The sequence below is a fragment of the Thermobia domestica genome, chromosome 5, assembly GCF_964235325.1.
Source record: "Thermobia domestica chromosome 5, izTheDome1.hap1.1, whole genome shotgun sequence".
Taxonomy (NCBI): domain Eukaryota; kingdom Metazoa; phylum Arthropoda; class Insecta; order Zygentoma; family Lepismatidae; genus Thermobia; species Thermobia domestica.
In genome coordinates, this window is record NC_137458.1 from 114,915,030 (window position 1) to 114,936,583 (window position 21,554).

Genomic DNA, 21,554 nt, shown 5'->3' on the forward strand with positions numbered 1-21,554 from the left:
TGATAATCTCATGATAAATCTTCTAGTAAGCTGCGAAAGGCATAAGTTTGTACTGTTCAAGAATGCGAATCATTAAAAAATTCACCGTATTTGAAAACAGTTAGTGCTTTATGAATTAACTAATCATGTAAGTGGGAAGTTTAATCATATTATATTAAAAATTAAAATATACGAATGTTCATAAAATTCAACTGTACACGAAATTAAACATTTTTTTTTTCGAATTTTCTTATTGACATAATTGAAAAAATTACGAGAAACAAATAATAATAGTAATAATAAGTGTATAGTTAAAATAATATACATTAAACGAAGCCAGTAACAGCTTAAATCTGAAATAAATATAAAAAATGACGAAGCTGTTGAAGCTTACTTGTAAAATACTATGAGTTTGTCTTCCGGCGCTTTCGTTTGTGATTTAAATTTCGGGATGAACGTCATCTCAGGAAGAGGACTTTGGTAAGGCTGTGTCTGAGTTCGATTTCGCTTTGATTTACGTTCTTCTACAGGTTCTCCTTCCCCTAACTTTTCTTTCTTTTCAACTGGAGCTTCAACCTAAAATAAATACATAAACAAACAAAATAAGCATAATAATGTTACATTATCGTAAGTACTGCATACAGTCACATTCAGAAATAAAGCAATAGAAACTTGCCGCTTGACAATCTAAATTCATATCTTTACGTACACTCATATCTAAATATCGCACACCACTTTCGTTCCTACAGCTCTTTACTTATAACCAGTGGCGAAGGGTCGTAAGAGGCCCTGAGGCCCGGCCTACCCATTTACTTTCAGAAATTATAATTTATAATTAATTCATTTTCCTTTCACAGAATGCATGATATTTTCTAAGTTGAAAAAAAATGTTCGATAAAGAAATCGTGGTTGGCACCACTGCTGGGAGGCTCACCGAGCAGTGTCTCAGGCGCAGTAGAACTACCGCCAAGCTACTCAGAAAATCCCGCGAGAGAACGTGTTGGAAATGACGTTTTCTTCACCAGCGTATAACCTGCGGAAGAGACCGGCCTCAGCGCTTATCGACTTTCGTTTGTACCTACTAGTTTCTCTCGAGACCTTCGATTTCGATTCGATATATCAAACAAATAAAGAGCAAGATAACGTGGGCTCCATTCCGTTCCAACTTTGCTTAATTTTGCGGACTCAAACGCAACGCAAAAACTGGAACAAGAAATTCTAAAGGTGCTATGCCTATTATCGCAAACTAATGCCCCTTTATTCCGTTGCGTTGGCGCAAACCTGTACGAAATCAGACTCGTTGAGTTAATTAGAAAGAGTGTGTTTTTTTGAGATTTGAGTGATTTTTTCCTTACATTTGCAAAAGTGAATGAGAAAAAATGTCAGTATGTGGAGAATATGAATATAGTAATGTAATTCCTATTAAAGAACCTTCTATGTGAGTGGTCTTTTGGAATTAATGTGTTATTAAGGAACGAAGACTAACGCCTGTGTTGAAAATAGGACAAACAGAGAGCAAGAGAGCTCTGTATGCATTGGTACAATATATATAAGTCTGATTCTGTTTTTAAAGGGGAATTAAGTGACACACAAAATATCTTGATTGAATGCTTGTCATGTGTTTTGAACAATATAATTAAAGACAAAATTTTACAAGCAGAGTTTGTTTCAGTACATGTAGACTAAATAACATATATTTCTTGTGAAGCGCAGATAATGTGATAGTCCATCTTCCCCACCCGATCACGCCAATTAAAACAATTAAATTGCATTATGGCGAATTAAGATCATCTATGTCAATTTCATTCTGAAAATTGAGATCCGGATCTAATAAGTGCTGTCGATTAACTACAATTGCATTAAATTTATGTGAATTCGTCTTCTTGTATTTCCGTAGTAAAATATTTGTCTAATCTGTTTCATTTTACTATTATTATTATTATTATTATTAGTAGTAGTAGTAGTAGTAGTAGTAGTAGTAGTAGTAGTAGTAGTAGTAGTAGTAGTAGTAGTAGTAGTAGTAGTAGTAGTAGTAGTAGTAGTAGTAGTAGTAGTAGTAGTAGTAGTAGTAGTAGTAGTAGTAGTAGTAGTAGTAGTAGTAGTAGTAGTAGTAGTAGTAGTAGTAGTAGTAGTAGTAGTAGTAGTAGTAGTAGTAGTAGTAGTAGTAGTAGTAGTAGTAGTAGTAGTAGTAGTAGTAGTAGTAGTAGTAGTAGTAGTAGTAGTAGTAGTAGTAGTAGTAGTAGTAGTAGTAGTAGTAGTAGAAGAAGAAGAATAAGAACACCCTCTTAAAACTATCACCCTTCGCCACTGCTTATAACCTTAAGACACAGGTTTGCAAGAAAAGAACCGGCGAGATGAACACACGCCTAATTTTCTGTAATATTACTTCAGAACATCATACAGAGCTTTTGAAGCACCACTAAGTATGAAATGGTATATACATACATACATAAAACAATGGAAGTCACGGTAGTTCAGTGGTAATGCGTTTCTTTCTTGTGCGAGGGTCCCCTAGTTTATCCCATCAGGACAATTAAATTGGTAGTACAGAACATTATGTTCGTGAGTTTTCTCATTCCACTAATTCTTCCACAATCATTCACTTCCTACCTATCATTCTAGAAGGTAAAATATGATCTTTACTGCAATATTTTTCATCGTTCTTTTTTAACTTAACTAAGATATAACCCTGGAATGGTAATCTACAGATTTAATTTCATTTAAACTGAATAGGAATACTTTGTTCAACGCATAATTATAGTGCGATTCTATGTATTATTTGATTTTTTTGAACTGTATGTCAAGTAAAGGTTGTAATTCATTGGTAGTAGATGTTAATTAAATAAATGTTGCACTTAAATAGAACACAAAGAAGAAGAAACAGGATAGCATAAATGACATTCTAGGCTCTTTCGGTTAATACGAATTTAATGTAATAAATAGGAAAATAAACAGAATTGTGATTCTGGTTTAGAAGTATATCTATATATAGAGTATGATTATAACCGACAGAGACAAAAGTTTGTTACTGTAGTTACTTTGATGTAAAGGCAACTCGTAGATAAGAATAAACGTGTGTGTAACAGAGGAATAACATGATATTAAAGTTATCATTATTTCTTCGTTAGAGTTGCTGTATTGGATGATCTGATCTTTGGTTGATGTCGGACCGGTGTACTACTGCTGAGTAATTAGGAATGACGGCATGCTTCGAGTTAGAAGACGAATCCACTATTAGTAATTTGTAATCCGATATTAACGATTTGTTTTTGGTATATCGCAAATACTGCTAATTTTACAGACATAAAAGGCACGCCTCATTGCGAAAATCCGAGAATGTAATAAATTGTTTATACATTAATGAATCTCTTAATTCAATAGAAATCACTACGTATTCAACAACTTACTGTAAACGTCTTGCAACTGAAAAGTTACTTGTCAAGAATTCAATACAAACTTGTGTATAGCTGCCAGCAAAGCGCCTAGGTATGTCCTATCTTTTCTGTTATATTCCTTTGTTAGTAACTTCGGAAACAAAAGGCCAATTTGACACTATCTGAATGAATTATTTGGCAAATGAACATACCTTCTTTTAAAAATAACAGTATGATTATCTTTGATGACTAATCTAAATATTATTGTCTGTCTAACGATATATTATTTTGCATAATTAGACTCATCTATGGATAGCAAAGTAGTAGGAAATATATTTCATTAAATGCAGCATTAGGCATCCGCATACAAATGCACTTGCCAATTTAACTGCGCGTAGATCACTTATAAATAATATTAATGTATACCTGTAAAAACAATTATAGCAAAGATTAAGTGGTAATGGAATAGTATCTACTTTACAACAGATCAGACATGTAACTAAGAAACTGCAATGTTTCTAGAGTTAGTTGAAAGGAAGAACATGCACTACTCACCGGTTGTTCCCTCTTCCTTTTGGTGGCTCGTTGTGTTGTTATTGACTTAGTTTCTTGTGCAGGAGCCGACGCCTCCTTTGTTTCTTTTGGTGGAGATTCTTTAACTCCTTCCGCCGGGGAAGATGTAGTTAAGGCAGGAGGTGGCTCCTCAGGAGCTGGGCAAGAGGCAACAGCTGGAGTTGTGGAAGGAGTAGAAGACTGAACTGAAGCAGCAGCGCCGGAGGATTTCTCTGCTTCAGGGGCTTTGTCCACACTCGTAGGCTTCTGGGATGATGAAGCAGGCGTGGTGGAGGACTGAACAGAAGAAGATGATGATGTTGTTGTTGTTGTAGAAGCAGGTGAAGGTGTTTTAGCAGCAACAGTTGCTGCTGGTGGTTGGGTACTGGGAGCTTTACTAGCTGGTGCTTGTGATGCTTGCTCTGCTGGACTTTTGGTTTCCTCTTCTGTGGTTTTGTTTTGTTGGGATACTGGAAGCTCTGCGTGGTTAACGACACTATCTTTGTCCTCCGCTGTATCATTAACCTGCACAGCTGGAACTGGAAGTAAGATTGCAAATCAATTCACTGCACAAATGCAATTGAAAACCATACTATTACACACACGAAGATGTTACAAGAACAAATAAATATCCGCTAATTATCTCATACTTTTATATTGGTCAACATTTAATTGGTATACAGGGAGCTATTTCAAAATATGGCGATAATTTTCTAGAAGAGTTCCATTACACGTGATGGAATACAAGACTTCAATAAGCGCAAGTAGGACATTTCTCTCTCTAGAGGAAAACAAATCTTGAAGATAACCATGTTCGATGCTCGCATAATCTATGTGCACAAAAGCTAACGAGTACCGTAAAGATTTCCAGCCATGACCCAGATTTCTGCCCATTTCTGAGACATGAGTATTTAAGAGAGAGAGAAAGAATACAAGGCTGTGCATAATTATTCGTGTAGCTTTTTCAAGGTCTCTATTGTCAGCCTAAGCTGTTTGAAAGATTTATTTACCCACACTTTTGACCGTTTATAGCTCGTAGAGTCCGTCTTTCGCCCTGTGCTTGTTACAATGTTTAGTCCCACTTGCCTGATAAGCAACCTTTGACCTTTTGTTTTCATATTTTAGAACTGTTCTGCATTCAATAAACACTTAAAATACAGACAAAAATCTGAGACTTCATCAAGGTCTTGAAGATAGCTGAGAGTGAAAATTCGATGTGTAATATAATTTAAAACAATCTACCATAATTTGGAGAAGCAAAAGTGAGTACCTTTGAGTTGATTGATATATTAAATTACTTAGCAATTTTTAATGTAATTTCACTTTGCAGAATGATTTTTAATTGTACCTGTGCTTAGTTCAAATCTATGTTCTGCTTGAACTAAAACCTACTCATGAAACACAGAGAATAAGACCAAACACGTAAATCAATATTTCGGTTGCACAAGCTAAAACGTATTATCTCCTAAAATTAAACAGAGAAAATTGAAAACGGCACCGGGATGAAAATTTTCCTCTGCAAGGTGATACATTTTCGTCAGGGGGTAATCCTTGGCATCCCCCCACTAATTCGCACACAGGGAAGAATAAACTATTTAATTTACTTTAGTAACAATTTAGCAGAATCTATGTACCGTTAAAAAAGAAAACGAATAAAAGTCATGATATTATCAGTCTCCTTTCTGTTTGGGAAATCGTCTGAGACTCCTGAAGAAACATAGAAGGAAATGAATCATAAAATCAAAAACTCAACTACGAACAAGTGAAAAGTTTTTCTTAAAAAAATAAAATTTCCTACTGAGATTTGAACTAGGTTCAAAAGTACTGAATCCCAGAACAAAGAAACAACTTCCACGGCTATCGAAACAATTGAAATTCTTTTCCTCCTGAGATTGCTTCTCCGGGCATTCTTTTCGATTTTTGGGGGCAGGGCAGGAAAGCATATGAATTTTCTTTAATTACAACAGTTTTCTGCATATGCCAAGGTACTATTTTGTTCTGAAACTGCATTGCATTATTAAGTAATAGGTGCTGAATACTACTAACACAAAACAGCGAGATGTGTCAGGAATGCTTCACTGCTCTGAATCTTTCCCCTTCGAATGTGTTACTGCCGAACTTACTATTTTAAGAAATTTAGAAAAATTTACACGCGCAATTATATTTTGGAGGAAGGTACATATTTATCATATGAGAATGAACTGCACTATCCAATATAGAAAACTATAAGATTACACGATTATTCATTTAACAAGAAGGGGAGTGGGGTTTGTGATTTGATCCTTGCTCCCGGCAAGCGGGCTTTGTTGTGGAAAACACCGTGTACGTGGGTTTTCTCGGTGTTCTTCGGTTTCCTCCTACTTTCGTCATTCCACTATATCATCGAGTTCATCATCATCTTCCTTAAGCTCGGTGCATAATCGTAGGATGTTAAGCACATTAATAAATAAACATGATTGGGAGCAAGATATGCATTTTGTTGTCACTTACCTGCTGGTGCAGCCGATGGTTGTGATGCTGCAGTTGGTACTGATTTCTGAACAGAAGATGTTTCTGTGCAGTTGTTCACTGCTGGAAGTGGCGCTGCTGGCTCTTCAACTTTGTCTGAGGGGCTTTTATCCGCTCCAGGCGGCTTCTCGAGATTTTCCACCCCATTTGATGTGGGCTTTACTGTCAGATCTTTGCTTTTCTCCTGCGGTTTTGGCGAAACATTTGGAACCGCAGTAGGAATTGACGTCCCTCCTCCCGTCACGGGTTTCTGATCCTGAAGTGTTGCATGATTAGCATTAGGCGACGTTTTGGCAGGACTGTTTGCTGGAACTGAAGGAGACGTGTTGATTTTCCCACTAACTGGAGGGGACGCCGTAACAGGCGAAGCGTTAGAAGTAACTTTCGGAGCCTGATTGCCTGAAGCGGGCAGAACAGGCTTTACTGCAGCACTCATATCCAGTTTGCTATCTCTTCTTGAATACAACACAACAGAAAGAAGCTGTCCAAAAGTTTTGTCGCAACTGAAAATGAGAAAACAAATAGCATACATTAATTCCCAAGACATACTACTGGACTAAGTAAATCTAAATGCTTTAATCGCCTCCATTAATCATTTGTTACGGTAAACATTACGCCACTTTTAAATTGCAGCTCCTGAAAACATTTGTTTCACTGTTTCGAGTTTACTATATAGTACGAAGGTCACATGAAAATTTCTAAAAATGACGTACAATACTTCTTACCTCTTGATTCTTTTTTATCTTTAAACATAATCTCCCTTGGTTCAATGATGTCCTAAAGTCTGTATGTTATCACAAAACCCAGCTATCTCTAGGCCTTCAAAATACTCCTTCACCAACGCTTTAAGCTCGTCGCCTGAAGAAAATCGAAGTCCGATCAGGAATTTTAATTTTCAGAAGTTTTAAGGAAGCCAAATTTGGTACATAGGGAGAATGTACAGCAAATCATAATCAACTCGTTGGATTTGATTTTTGGAATGATACTGGTACGGAAAGTGAGCACGGTTGTGATGGGACAGAAGTTTCTTTTCTGATAGATCAAGTACTTTTACCCGTAGTTTGATTAAAAAGCTTTTCACAGTATTTAGTGGTGAAAGTTTTCCGAGGTAGAAAATAATCAATAAAAACGCACCCTTCTGCATTAAAAAAAAGACTAAAGTCATGATCTTTCCTGCAGACCACATACACATGTTCTTCTCTGAAACCTGAGAATCATGATAATCACTACTGTTGGATGTCCGAACTGTAGTAGTGTAATGTACCCATGTTTCATCAGTGATTATAAATCGACAGGCTGAGTTTTTTCTTAAAACAGACTAAGTGTCCTTAAATATTTGATTTTGAGTCGTGTTTGGTCAAATGTAGGCAGTCACAGTACATATCTTACAGACATCTCTCTTTCTCTCTAGTTCCCTCATACACAATTCTTCGATCAAAATGTAAAATATTCACTCACCTGAAATGCTTCGAGTTTGTTAATCGGAGATTCTGGAGTGCCATATTGTCCACTTTTTAAATAGTGAACGATGTAGAGATACATTTTGATAATTCACTTCGCGGATGTTTTTCCAGGCTTTCAAGACCGGGTTTAAACTCAGGTGTCCACATGGCAACAGTTGAAAATGACGAAGCCGAAGCTCCCAGAGTAGTTTTCATGTTATGTATTTCTGTTGCCTTCACACTCTTTTTCACAACATAGTCCAACTTCACTGAAGCGATTACCATTTCATATACTGAAAATCTGCTGGTAAGAGGTGTGGTCGCTTAATAGGGTTGGACTCGCACCCCCCCCCCCCGCACTCGCTAAGAACACAAAACACCTACTGTACAGCAATGTAAATGTGGGTAGAGTACTCTTTTCGAAACAAGAAGTCTGCATTAGAACTTCGACAACTATTATTTCCTTACAACTACACTGGCTTCTTTGTTACACTATTTGAAATTTTTAAGGTAACGGTTTGTACAAAGGAAGAATAAATTTTATGGTGTTAATGACTGCTACATTTTTTGAGTGTAATGTAAATTATGAATATGCACCCTCTCAGTACTGTTCGTAAAATTGCAATCTTTTGCCATTGCTCTAGATTTTAGTGCTTTCGGCCGTAACACTATGTAAGTATAAACTGATGTCTATTTACTACCTCAGCAATGTAAATTAATATTTTTTACTTAGAAATACAAATTGACGCATTTTTAATCAAATTATTTTTTAAAAAATTGAAAACACTAATTCTGTTGATTACATCTGTTCCTAAGCGCTTTCGGCCGCTTCGGCTGTAGCCTTGTTCACCAGTTTAAGCCACCCACATGAAGGCAGAATCACGTTGCAGACATTACAATACACGAGAGCTCAAGTTCTTCGATATTGACGTTAAAATGCTTATGTGGTCGCTGGCTACAGCACAAATATATAGGCAACGTACTAGAAATGTGAATTACATATTCTATGAAGTTGTTGCTTCAAAATATGCTTAGTAAGTTAGCCACGCTTCAATGAAAATGATGATGACCGACAAAAACCGGAATAACAATAGAAACTAGTAATTTAATAATGAAGCTTACAACAGTGAAATTCCTGTGCACAATTTGACTGTAATTTGATAGCTTCTTTCTATGGGTGATGTAAGGTGTAAATTTTCGCAAATTCTGTAACAATAATACCCACGATGTACGAGATTAGTTTGCAAATTATGCTATTGATTTCACTAGTTTGAAAATAGCAAGTACAGATTAATTATGTTCCCCAATCACTGCCTACTATCACTGATGATCACAAATGAAAGCAATGGAGTAGTGAACGTGAAATCAAAACAGAGGACGTGCGCGTGTGCATTTCTAGTAAGCAATATATCTTCGTAATCACAAGAATTTGATGTTCTGCAGTAACGCAGCGTACTAGTGATATGAGATGCAAATTTGCGTTTTGCCTTAGCGTGAGGCACTCTTTGCATATGGCAAACCTTTCTTCGAAGACAACATAAGTTGCTTTATAACTTTCGCAGACACTCTATACAAAAATTTCAATTGAAAGGAGCAGAATCTGGCTTGTGTTTACCCTTTATACTTTTCGTTTGGTTCTACTGTCATCTCAAACGTCTGTCAAAGGCAGTAGCAAAAAAGTGCCATTCAGCCGATAGATCGTCAGACTCATGATGGTGAAGGTTCAATAGATTCTTTTTCTTTTCATACTGTTCACCATCGCCATCACTGACTTTTCTGTGACTGAAAGTAAAACTTTCCTCAGACGGCATAATATTTGCATAAACAGCAATAAAGTTGGATTCTCACTGATCATGTAATTCACGTGAAATGGCTTGAATGTACAATGAATGATAATTTTGTATCTCATCCTGAACTACGAACGTAAAATTCCTCAAAAACAACTAGTGTTATGTACTTGGTATCACAGAGGTTGAATTTAGGCTGCTTTAAATATTCAGATGGATCATAATCATTCGAGACTTGTGAAGAGACGTTCAATGATCTTACTAGAACTATGCACATTGGTAGTGCTAGTACATCTGGATATAGACTACTCAACTATCCAGAATAATTTCTCTCACTTCATCAGTAACCATTTCTACACCAGGGCAGTAATTTTAACATATCCATCATAGACTAGTATCTGTTGATATATATATGTATCATGTAATCATTTATAACTTCTCCTTCTGATCAATATTCACACTAATTCGATCCAGCATAAGCTTCACATTCTGTATTATTATTATGCATTATAAGTATTGTAATTAGAATATTCATACTTGTTTTCCATATGTATGTGCTGCTCAAACATTCATTATGATGTATCTGAAATCGAATTATACCGTAATTCTCTACTTTACAGTTCGTGAAACTGCAAAGGCCATTATAATACTAGCTAAAATGCCCATTCTTCGCACAGGAGGAATAAGTTAATAATAAACAATAATATGAATTCCATTCCCTCAGAGTATGTATTTCAGTGAAAGTGTAATCAAAAATACAGACGATACTCTACTTTTGGGTTCCAAAAGTCATTTCAAACGGATTTTCCCGAAAATTATGAATTTGACTAATCTCAGTTATTTTTGATATTTTTCACCCCCGCCCCTCTACCGATGGGGCTGAACTTGGACTTGGACTCCAACTCCTATCCGCTGTCTTACTCCCATTGCATTTTTTCTTGATTGTAAGTCATATGAGCATATGTAAGTTTGATTGAAATTGGTCCAGACGTTCCAGACTTAAGCTAGAATACATTAATATACCTACATACAACGCCTGGAGCTTCGACGTTGCCCCTGTGAATTCCCAATCCAGTCGGCATGACCCTTCTTGCCTAAACTTGGGTTTAAATGTCATCGGGATTGCCACTTGCCGCTTAGCAAGCCCGAAAACTATGGATTCGTCACTAGTCTGGGCCATTTGAGACATTTTATGTTTCAGCCTTTCTCTCTCTCTCACACACACACACACATACGTCCCCATGTTGATGGATGCTGAACTTATTTCAACGGTACCGGAGGTGGGAATATTGATCTCAGACACACCGAAAACTGTGCATTCGACACTAATATCGGTTATTTTCAATTATTTTTACATTTCACTCCCAAGAGGGCGCTAATGAGCTAAACGTGGATTTAAATGGCATCAGAAATATTATTATTTGTCGCAGGGCCTCTGAAAACTATGGATTCGATACTAATATAGGTCATATTTTTATTATAAGTTCCCTACTTCCCACGCCCTCCTAGGGTGCTTCGAGTCTTACCTCCATCGGGAGCCGAATTTGGACTTACACGGCATTGAAACTGATACCAATCAATTTAGGAAGCCCGAAAACTATGGATTCGACACTAACATCGCTCGTTTTCGATTATTTTTATATCTCACCATTCCCTCCCAGTGGTGCTAATAGGAGCTGAGCTTAACTTTAAACAGAAGTGTCACTATTCATCTCAGCGACCTCGAAACCTATGGATTCGACACTAACATAAGTCGTTCTCGATAATCTGTGTCACTCCCTCCCATTGCTCTTATATGTTCTAGGGAGTCTAGCCTACCACCCACTAGTGGCTGAAGCTAGACTTAAAGGGGATCTTAACTGTCACCAATCAACTTAGGGATCCCAAAAACTATGGATTCAACACTAATATCAGTTCTGTTCGATTATTTTCACCTTCCGCGGATGCTGATGGGGTCTGAACTTAGACTTAAAATGGCATCAAGAAGGTCACTATTCACCTCAGCGATCCCGAAAACTATGGATTCACAACCTACAATGTTTGTGGTCTGTGTATATGACTGTGATTGGTGACTTGCAGAAATGAACTAGTCGTAAACTTTATGTCACCACATGGGTCGGTTGTTGGATATAAATTTCCACCGTGGAAAGACAGTAACACCACCACTAGTGCTCACTTCTCATTTGCGATGTCTTAAAGATTGAAGGTAAAGTTTTGCTGAAGAACAGGGTTATCAGACAGCATCTTGCCAGTACAGAAATTGTCTGCAGACTTGAAGATTAAATAAGGAAAGATTCAGAATGTCAGGAAAGACACTTCATCGTTCGAAGGATCAAAACCGGAAAGACATTCAAACATCGACAATAAGGTAATGGAATACTTCTGCGAGCTAAGAAATAACGGCTGCACTGTCATACAAAAAATGCAAGAAAGGAGGACGAAGGAGCTGCTAGCAGCAGTGATATTTCATAGGATGTAATTAAAGCAAGAACGGGTTGGACAATAAGGTACTTGTGGCGTAAAAATTTAGCCATATGCAGGCAAAGAACACCTTTGTCAAAAATTGCTCAAAGATTGTACGGATAAGATAAAAGAATTCCACAAAATTATCTTCAGAATGCGACAAAAGCATACATACCCATCCTTTATCTCAGACAGAACACGAGGATCAAACGCCAGTTTTTTCGATATGACTACAACTGAAGAAACGTGAGCATCAAGTGTTACTATGAAAACAACTGGTGCAAAGAAACTTCAGTTTAAGCTGGATATCACAGCAGACGGTAATAAGTTCCTCACATAGCTCATTTTTAAAAGACGCTGCCGAGTACGAAATTTCCAAATATGAATACATGAAAAAGGTGATAAACGATTGGTTGACTACAAGTTAGAAAAGATAACCACAAGTGTTACTCAGAAAGAGGTCATTGTTCTGGATGGCTTTAGAGAACACCTGTGATGAGACGTGAAAACCTCGACAAACCCATCACTCGAAGTGGACTGACATAGGTGCAATTACCATTGGTCGTGTCAATAAAAATATCTGTACAGCCACAAGAATTCTCAGTGAGATAACCTCCGACGCTTTTACACCAACCAGACAGCTTTAGGACCTAAAGAAGTGACACGAGGAAGAAACTTCGAGGCCACCATTGGATATTTGATGAATAGAACCCAATAGCTTCCGATATAATTGAAAGAAGTTTCCTAAAAACATGAATTTCCAATGTTTAGGCAGAGATGAAGATAATAACACTTGGCAATTCGATACAAGGGAGGGGTATACAAATAACGATCTGTCTCGAACAGATTACGAATGAAGAAACAGAAACGTTATAAATTGTGTAGGAGTTTGATACCAATACACTGGCATATTTTCATGGTGAATCGCGATAGCTTGTTATCTATGGTAATGAACTAACAAAAGGTGTCAATCAGTGTGACTACTGTTTAACTGTAATTTATTAATACTGGTACTCACTGTTATTATTATTACTATGGACTATGTATACCTACAGTGAAAAACAGAGTAAGTTAAAAACGAATAAAACATCCTTAAGAAAAATCAATTACACAGCGTCTACTGATATTTCTCTCATTTGTCCAAAAACGCACGGTGCAATTATAAGCACCCTTCAAGAATTTTAGCTCTACATTTGAAACTAACATACAAAAACTTATATTGGAGTATATACAGTATTTAACTATAACTCAATACTTAAAATTTAAATGGATGATGTTCTCAAGATTTGTGGATGTCATGAAAAAAAAAAAAAAATGTCTGAATAATAAAAACTGGTTACTTATCTGAATTAACAAAGAATGGTCTAATTAGGATCGGACTATTTCCTTCCTAAAATCATGCTAACTAATAGTATATGACAGAAATGTCACTTTGCGCTACTTGGATGACCAACTCTGGATCGACTGATGATTGGCTAAAGTTTAATGGGAGCTGTCAACAGTGAGGCCATTTGCCCCGTCTCGATAAAGCCAATTGCCAACCCAAGCTCTGCATTAAAAATTCACAATAGAACTTCTAAAAAGTGCATATTAAACATAAGATCTACAAATTAAGAGATTAATCAAAATAGAATACACATTAATACAGAGGCCGTGAAACAGATAACAGAGAAATAAATAACAAAATCTAAAATATACAAGAAAATTACTCAAAAAATAATAACAAAAACTCGTATCAGAGCACGTTAACCATTCCAATGTATGAATAAAGGTGACGATATAGTCACTAAAGACCGCATTGTTCCCCAAAATCTGATTTAGATCTTTAGGTATTCCCAAATGTTCTCTGAGGTCTGAGTATTCTGGACATTCTATAGAATGTGGCAAACTCAGTGGAACGAAACAGTTTTCCCAACCGTCAGCGCCACGCACTAAATAGGAATGAATGAGATGAATGTATCCAATACGCAAGCGTATAGGGATCACTTCAATCTCGGAAAGCAATACATACGTCACGATGTCTGCCAACCTGGTTCAGTCCGCTTGCCAGTGAGGGTGTATCCATTGGAGAAATAACTACATTTAAGCACAGGAGAAAGTGCTCCAGTGCCACACCTGTTGATGTAGTGTTCCAGTGTTACACCGAGAGGTTGTTGTAACAGCACACTCATTATTCCGAATGCGAACACCAACACATAACGACGACACAGTCTCGTTGCTGTAGTCCTTGGCGTTTCTCAAGAATGTCTTGCACTAAAGGACGTTTAGTAAAGACATTCTGCAACGTTATAATAACGATTGTTATGTTAGTATATATAAGCACACGATGCAGCTAAAACTAAAGCGCGTGATCGAGAGGAAATTTACCTGCTGTTAATTCTGCAGTAAATATTGAACACAGAGACAATGTAGACTAAATTCAGAACTGCCTTCGTCTGTGATGAAAGTACAGCCACAAGAATTCTCACTGTTTGAACCATCCGTAGAAAACACATAAAAATTGGAGTTGCTGTAACGCTCCGAACTCTTACCATTATTCACGGGTACTAGTGAGCTGTTTGGTATATGATGATAGTCGAAGGTCGAGCCTTGATGGAGTCAACAGTCATGGTGAAGTTCCACAAACAAGTAGCAAACGACATGGCGGCAATATAAATTCATCTACAGTGAGACTCATACGCACGAATGTACCTAGGTACTATGCACATGCTGCATACTGGTCGTAAATATGCCCAATAAGCAAATGAAGGCTGCAGGGGTGGTCAGAAATACAATAAACATGGACGCGGTAGGTCAATGGTGGTTAGTTTGTTTTTGCACAAAGGCTAACCAACAGGACTAGTAGGAATGCACCAGTAGCTAGCCGAATCCCCAGGTGGTGAACAGGGTCAAGTTGTTTCAGCAGGGAGGAAACAGCAGATAAATAAACAACACAACCGTGGTCGAACTCGCACCAAATTACAGTACGATCTAATCGCAATAGAACAATGTGATCAGCACTTCAGACGCGGTGGGAAAGTACATAGCTCTGTGACAAACTGACACACATGTACCACCAATATATAAGTCCGGCTTAACAAGACAAGTTCAATGACCGCTGGCCAGAAAATTGCAAGTCAGTCGTTCGATCTGCGAACAAGACGATTTAATGTACCAGTAAGTTGAAGTTGTCGAGCTATGTCGCGAAGGTACCTGGAGCGGCGGTAAAATAACTGGATCATCGACACAGCACACCAAATATATGAGTCTGGACCTGAGACAGAATATACCATTCATAGCGACAGCAAACAGTGTGACACTCAGAATACTGTTTTGTGGGACAATTTACCTGCAGGAATCGCTCTGAGATAGATCAAGTAGTAATAAGTAAATAAATACATAAATAAATAAAAACTATCAATATCAGCCGTCTAAACGCCCCGCTCACTACTTCACTCGACGTAAACACAGCAGAGACTCTTACAAAACAAACGTATTCACTAGTCAGATGCGCTGTAATTTTCTCTTTTGTTACGCAACATGCCACGCATATTTCCTGTTTTAAGGTGTGTTAGATGTTAGGGTCTAAAACAATGTCGTTGTTTTTAGTAGTATAGGCTTGCTTTTATTTTATTTACTTTGTAGGCACAATCAATGTACTGCCTGATGCTTTTAATACCTAACGTTAATTCTGTGGCTTCGAAGTGCATCCAGGCACTTCACTCAAATCTATTATTCTTATTTTCATAGTTACTTTTCCAGTAACGTTATGGACATCATTAGTATTCACCTTTAGCTTAACTCTTGTTTTATTCGGGGGCCGCAGTGGCTCAGTGGAAGAGGGTTCACCTCCTCTGAGAGGTCCCAGCTCGCGCCCAGTGAACTTTGTGGCGGACAAACACAGCGCGCGTGGGTTTCCTCGGGGTTCTCCCGTTTTCTCCTACCTTCTTCATACCACGATTTCATTCATTTCTCATAATCATCGTCTCTTTTAGCCTACCTGGCATAAGCGTGGGACTCAGATTTTATATCTTGTTTTATTCGTTGCTGGTCTATTTCTTTGGATAGTTCAGTTATCCTGTTGGTGATATCTTTCTGTATTTACGTATGTGGCACTGGGTCTAATTAAATGATTTTCTTATGTTTATTATCCGCTTGTTCACAGAAGATTCTGTATATCATATAGTTTTATTTCTGTTTACTTGTAGTACATACAAGAAAGTGTCGGAGAAGCGTAAGCCCAGTTGCAACTATAATTTACTTTGAGGGGCAAAGTACGTTATCTCTTCCACTGTATCCAATTTTCGTGATATCTCTCTCTTGTTCTTCTCATATCAAAATTGATTTGGTACAGATTAAGAATGTGGGGGGCAATTACTAAGCTTTTAACATCGCCAACTTGCTCTAAATAAATAATAAACTATGTTTCAAATATTATTTTCTGAATAATTATGTACGACTTGATAATATACCTCCGACCTAAATGCTAGAAAAAACATTATTTATACGAAACACAGGCACCAATCTGCGCCAGTTGGTCACTACGGGCAAGAATACTATTTATACCAGTACAGGACAGGGTGAATCTGATCGGCCCACTTAACACCGCGGGATGGGTCTGTAGGTGTACCAGCGACGGTAAAGTATGCTCGTAACTGATGTATCATAAAAACGATTATTTATGTCAACGAACTAACCTGTGCTAGTTGGTCACCAGCAACAAATCTATGTATCTATCTATTAAAATGCTACAATAGCAATTAAAAGCGCCTGAGCTCCAACCTATAACTTTGGCTTTCAAATCTTTCATTTACGGTTATGTGTGATTTCACGTTTACCAGAGGCAAACATTTTGAGTATTTGTACTTTAAATAGTCTAAATTAGTTAACTATATCTTTTACATAAAGTTTATGATATAAAATTATTGTTCAAAGCCTTTGTATTTTAATAAGCCTTCTCTAAAATCAATGCATGTGAATTGTGCTTCCATCTTCCGAGTTCTTTTAAACTATGTTTATATGTTTGTGGTCAATCCTTTCGATAGTGAGAACTCGGAAACTACAGGCTCTAGAAAGATGACGTTTTCACTGATCGATTGGAAATTTTGCGTAGATTGTCCAGTTCTAATTGAATATTTTTTTTAAAAAAACATGGCCATTATTTCTTTATTACATTTTTTAGTGTACACTGGAAGCGTTGAAATAAAAAAAAAAAATAAATAAAGCATCATATCCTATGCGTTATACATTCCACCACCACAGTGTTGTATATTGGGGTTGTACATGTCTCAGGCGTTTGTTCCATGGCCAAATAATAGTGAAAAAGGAAGGATAACCATTTCTCGAGTCTAAGATAAATCTTTATTTTTTGAGTGTTTTGCCCAATGAACACCATATATAACTGGCATTATAATTAATTGTATATGTAATGTATTTGCTTATTACATAGTGCATGCAAGAAGAAAGAAAACACTGGTCATACATGAATTAGAAACTCCAACCGGAAGTAGGGTCAAATCTTGCAAACGGTGCGAGATATTGAGAAAAAATAATCGAAAAAATCTCCCCTTTATAATACCCCTTGCCGATTTTTTTTAATCAAGACGTTTTTCACTTGTGTCTGTAAAGGGACATGTACATATGTTGTGAGGAATGAGAAGGATGTTTATGCTCATATGCGAATGATGCGCTGTGTAGAGAGCGCAGGTTCAGCTAGTTAGACATTTTAAAAAAGTATATATATATATATATATATATATATATATAACCTTCATGCACCCCACGTCTGGTAGCTGATATTTTCGATTTTGCTGATATTTATACACAACATCACTAATATTAGTCCCTCTACAATTGCCTTCCTTACGGCACGGTAAAATACTCTGCAGTATAAACTGGAAATTAGGAGTATAGAAGCAAAACCTCCTAAATGAATTTTCAATGGTCAGGAGACGGAACAAAAGTCACTCCCTTATGTTTCAGAATTGTTGAACGATTTTTTTGTTTAGTGGTCACTACTTAAATATAGATGAATGAAATCTACCACTAAAGAAAAACAACCGTTCAACAATTCTGAAACATAAGAGTTATTTTCGTTTCGTTTCTGGACAAAATTGAAAAATGGATTTAGCAGGTTTTGCTTCTATACCCCTAAAATATTCTTGAGAAAAACTTAGTCCTAAATATAAAATGACCTTCTGGGCATTGTTTACTCAAGAGATGAACACACTGAGTGTTCATTCGCCAACATGGCGGTAGTTTCAATGAACATCTCTATATGCTAGTTTCTTTATCTTAAGGTTTATACTTCCTGCAAAATATTCTACTTGTGTACATTACCGATTTAAATATTCTGTGAAGACAAGTTTGTTATAATAATTATTGTATAAATGTAAATTTGCCTTTGTTATACTGCTAAATACGTACGTTCAATCATAGTTAAAATGCACAGTGCTATATGAATATAATAGAATGAACTTCTCTCAGTGCTGTATCTACGTTGATACTTACATGAGGTACATGTTCGGCATCTACACAAGTCTCTCAATCTGCAACGTGATTTTTTTTTTCATCATTAAATATCTTCCACAACTTGATTCATGGCTCCAGAACCGAGTACCTTGTTATGCCTATAGTCATAAAGGTAGAAAAAACGAGTACTGCGGGGCTTCTGACCCCCTTCGCTCGCTCAGCTACATTTTGTGAACTAGGTAACACTGAATATCCTATATGTGCAAGATTAGGGGAGATACTAAATATCAGACTTTTATATATATATATATATATATATATATATATATATATATATATATATATATATATATATATATATATATATATATATATATATATATAAAGAAGGTATGTACCTTAACCACTCTATGCTAATATAAAGTTGACCTATTACATAACTTGAAAACTACATCCATGGAATAGATCTACCTTTAATTAATTTACAACCAAAATGCCAAATTCGTCTCACATTGCCGCACGCACTTCCGAGTACCAACTATAACAAAAGTTTCTCATTAACGCTTCGAATCAATTTGGACCTTATTATAATAAAGAAAAAATACTTCCGAAAAATTTCATGAACATGTTCCGAAATATTGGAAAATTAGAATAAGGAAACTGTTCATACAACGCACAAACACCTTTAAAAGTAACACTGTTACCCTTGTACTTGGGAATGACACCGGAAGACAAACAGCGATCGATCAATATTTCATGCATAATAATTACTTAATTTTAGATTATATCAATTATACAACCTTCTAAATTACGTAAAGAGATAATTTGTAATATCAATGTACTTTCTCTAATATTCCCAGTCATTAATACAATCTGACTGATAAAACATTATCAGGAAATGATAAGGAATTTTAAACGATAAATACTCTTATCACGTGACCCTGCTCAAGGTTAAATGTGTTTTGGTCTACCGATGACTTGATAGGATAACCTAAATGTTTAGTGAAACACGAAATGAAAAATTGCACAAGCCGACCACTGGACTTAAGGTTATATAAACCTAAGTACCGATGGTAAGTTCGGTAGTAAATATTTGCAAGTATCCGAAGGCGTTCTACACGGGGGTAACTCCGCCAAAACACGGTATTTACATAGTTTCAAGATCAAAAAACCTTCCTAATATTCTGACCTTTGATAATACTCACATAATTAGAATGAAACTTTTATTACTAGATTTTCCAAAATATATGTACCAAAACAATTTGTTAACACACAAACTATGTACCCCCTGCCGAACATCTGTCAACAACTTTTCCCGCACAAATTATTTTAAGTGAAAATAAAGTTGCTATAATAACCACTTCACAGAACATAACCAATTACGCAACTATTTATCTTACAATTTTCTCTGGAAAAGTAAAAAAATGTAAATTTGATAGTTTTAATAGACCTACTTTGGCTACAGGTACTTGAGCGGGTTCTCTCCGCCGTTATACAAACAATTCACTAGATTCTGCATCTTCTAGCTACGTGTCTTACCCGTTCTATTAATCTCGATATAGTCCACTTCAATTATTCACTATAAGTTGCACAATAACAAGTGTAACAATTCTTTACATCAATGCACCTCCAATGCCCTTGAATATCGCTGAAACTTCCGCCATAATGTCACAATTTTTGCTTTCTTGATAATAACTTAGATGGCGTCCCACGTATCCCAGCGTCCCTTGCGTGAACAAGTGAAAGTAAACAAGCGTTCATATAGTAATGCTGTGACGTCATATTTTGGTGCCCACCCACATAAGTTCATTCTGCTTGAATTTAATTCTTGTTTCCAAGGTGAAAAAATGATCAATTTAGGTTGTAATGAGAAAAATTACACAAGAAATATCAAAAGCGACACATTTATATATTGAAGGAGACTTTACACATAGCTATTACTATGTTATAAATACTTCCTTTACATTTTATTTTATTTTTTTTTTTTTTAACCTTTCTGTCTCGATGTTATCAACCAAAGATGTCAGTATCCTGTTGTTTAGTTTTGGCATGTTAGTGTAATATTATTTTTAATATTAGATGTTGCATAAGTGTTCATATGTCTGTGGATACAAATTAGGATATTATGGAAGTCTCTATTACTCTATAAAATAGCATATAATCAAATAGTCTCTGTCTATGCTTTTTGTTGTACAGTTCAATTCCTTGTACTGTAGGTCAATGCACTGAATCGTAAAATAGCATCCCAGTATTCGTTCCGTAAGAGTGGTCGTAGGGAGCATCAAAGCCTATTAAGGAACCAGAAACGTGACACATTTATTTAAACTTTCTTGCCTCTAAATTATGCAGAGCACTCGCCTTTGGTGCAAGGGATCCCTGGTTCGATCCCAGAACATATGTTTGTACTGTTGCACTAAATCATATATACGTGTTTTCCTAAGGACATTACAGCCATATTGCCAACTTAATGGCGTGTGATGAACTGTTCGATGCGTGGTCAGTGCCCAATGGCGGCGCCAGTGTCGTAATAGAAAGGGGCAAGAGGAGTGGCGAGTCAACCACAATTGTTTTGCTTTGATTATTGTTATTATCGGTTGTACATATTATTATTATTATTATTATTATTATTATTATTATTATTATTATTATTATTATTATTATTATTATTATTCACCGGTTGTATATAGAGAAATGGGGGAGAGAAAAATTATTGGGATGGTGGTTGCCCCTCCTGTAATGCCGCCACTGTCAGTGCCTCGATCAGCAACGCTACCCAGGACAGTAGCCAGCACAAAAATGTAGGGGGGCCCGGCTGAAGTTAGGGGGGGGCCGACCCAAAAATATTATAGTTCATTTGCAAGCCTACCGTGAAAATTTTAGGGGGGAGCAAAAATTTAGGGGGGGCCGGCCCCCCAGACCCCCCTGGATGCGGGCCTGACGCTACCAGCAGAGATTAGTGGCGGGATTCTCTTGGAGAAGAAATGTGAAACGGTCCATGC

At 36.7% G+C, this 21,554-nt stretch overlaps 1 protein-coding gene across 2 annotated transcripts in view; it reads right to left on the reverse strand.

The window, feature by feature from the left end:
- LOC145686050 (uncharacterized) overlaps positions 1 to 20,288 on the reverse strand; it is a 55,811-nt gene extending 35,523 nt beyond the window's left edge. Inside the window, exons 1-4 of one of the 2 annotated variants that reach the window (XM_081758932.1) lie at positions 20,095 to 20,288; positions 6,396 to 6,916; positions 3,909 to 4,444; positions 374 to 555 (exon numbers count right to left, since the gene is read on the reverse strand). In XM_081758932.1, the coding sequence (XP_081615058.1) occupies positions 374 to 555; positions 3,909 to 4,444; positions 6,396 to 6,849 (1,172 nt within the window). In that variant the 5' untranslated portion in view covers positions 6,850 to 6,916; positions 20,095 to 20,288. Of the gene's footprint in view, positions 1 to 373; positions 556 to 3,908; positions 4,445 to 6,395; positions 6,917 to 20,009; positions 20,031 to 20,094 lie in introns of those variants that run through there. The other variant, XM_081758934.1, reaches the window with a different exon arrangement.
- Between the last annotated feature and the right edge of the window lie 1,266 nt (positions 20,289 to 21,554).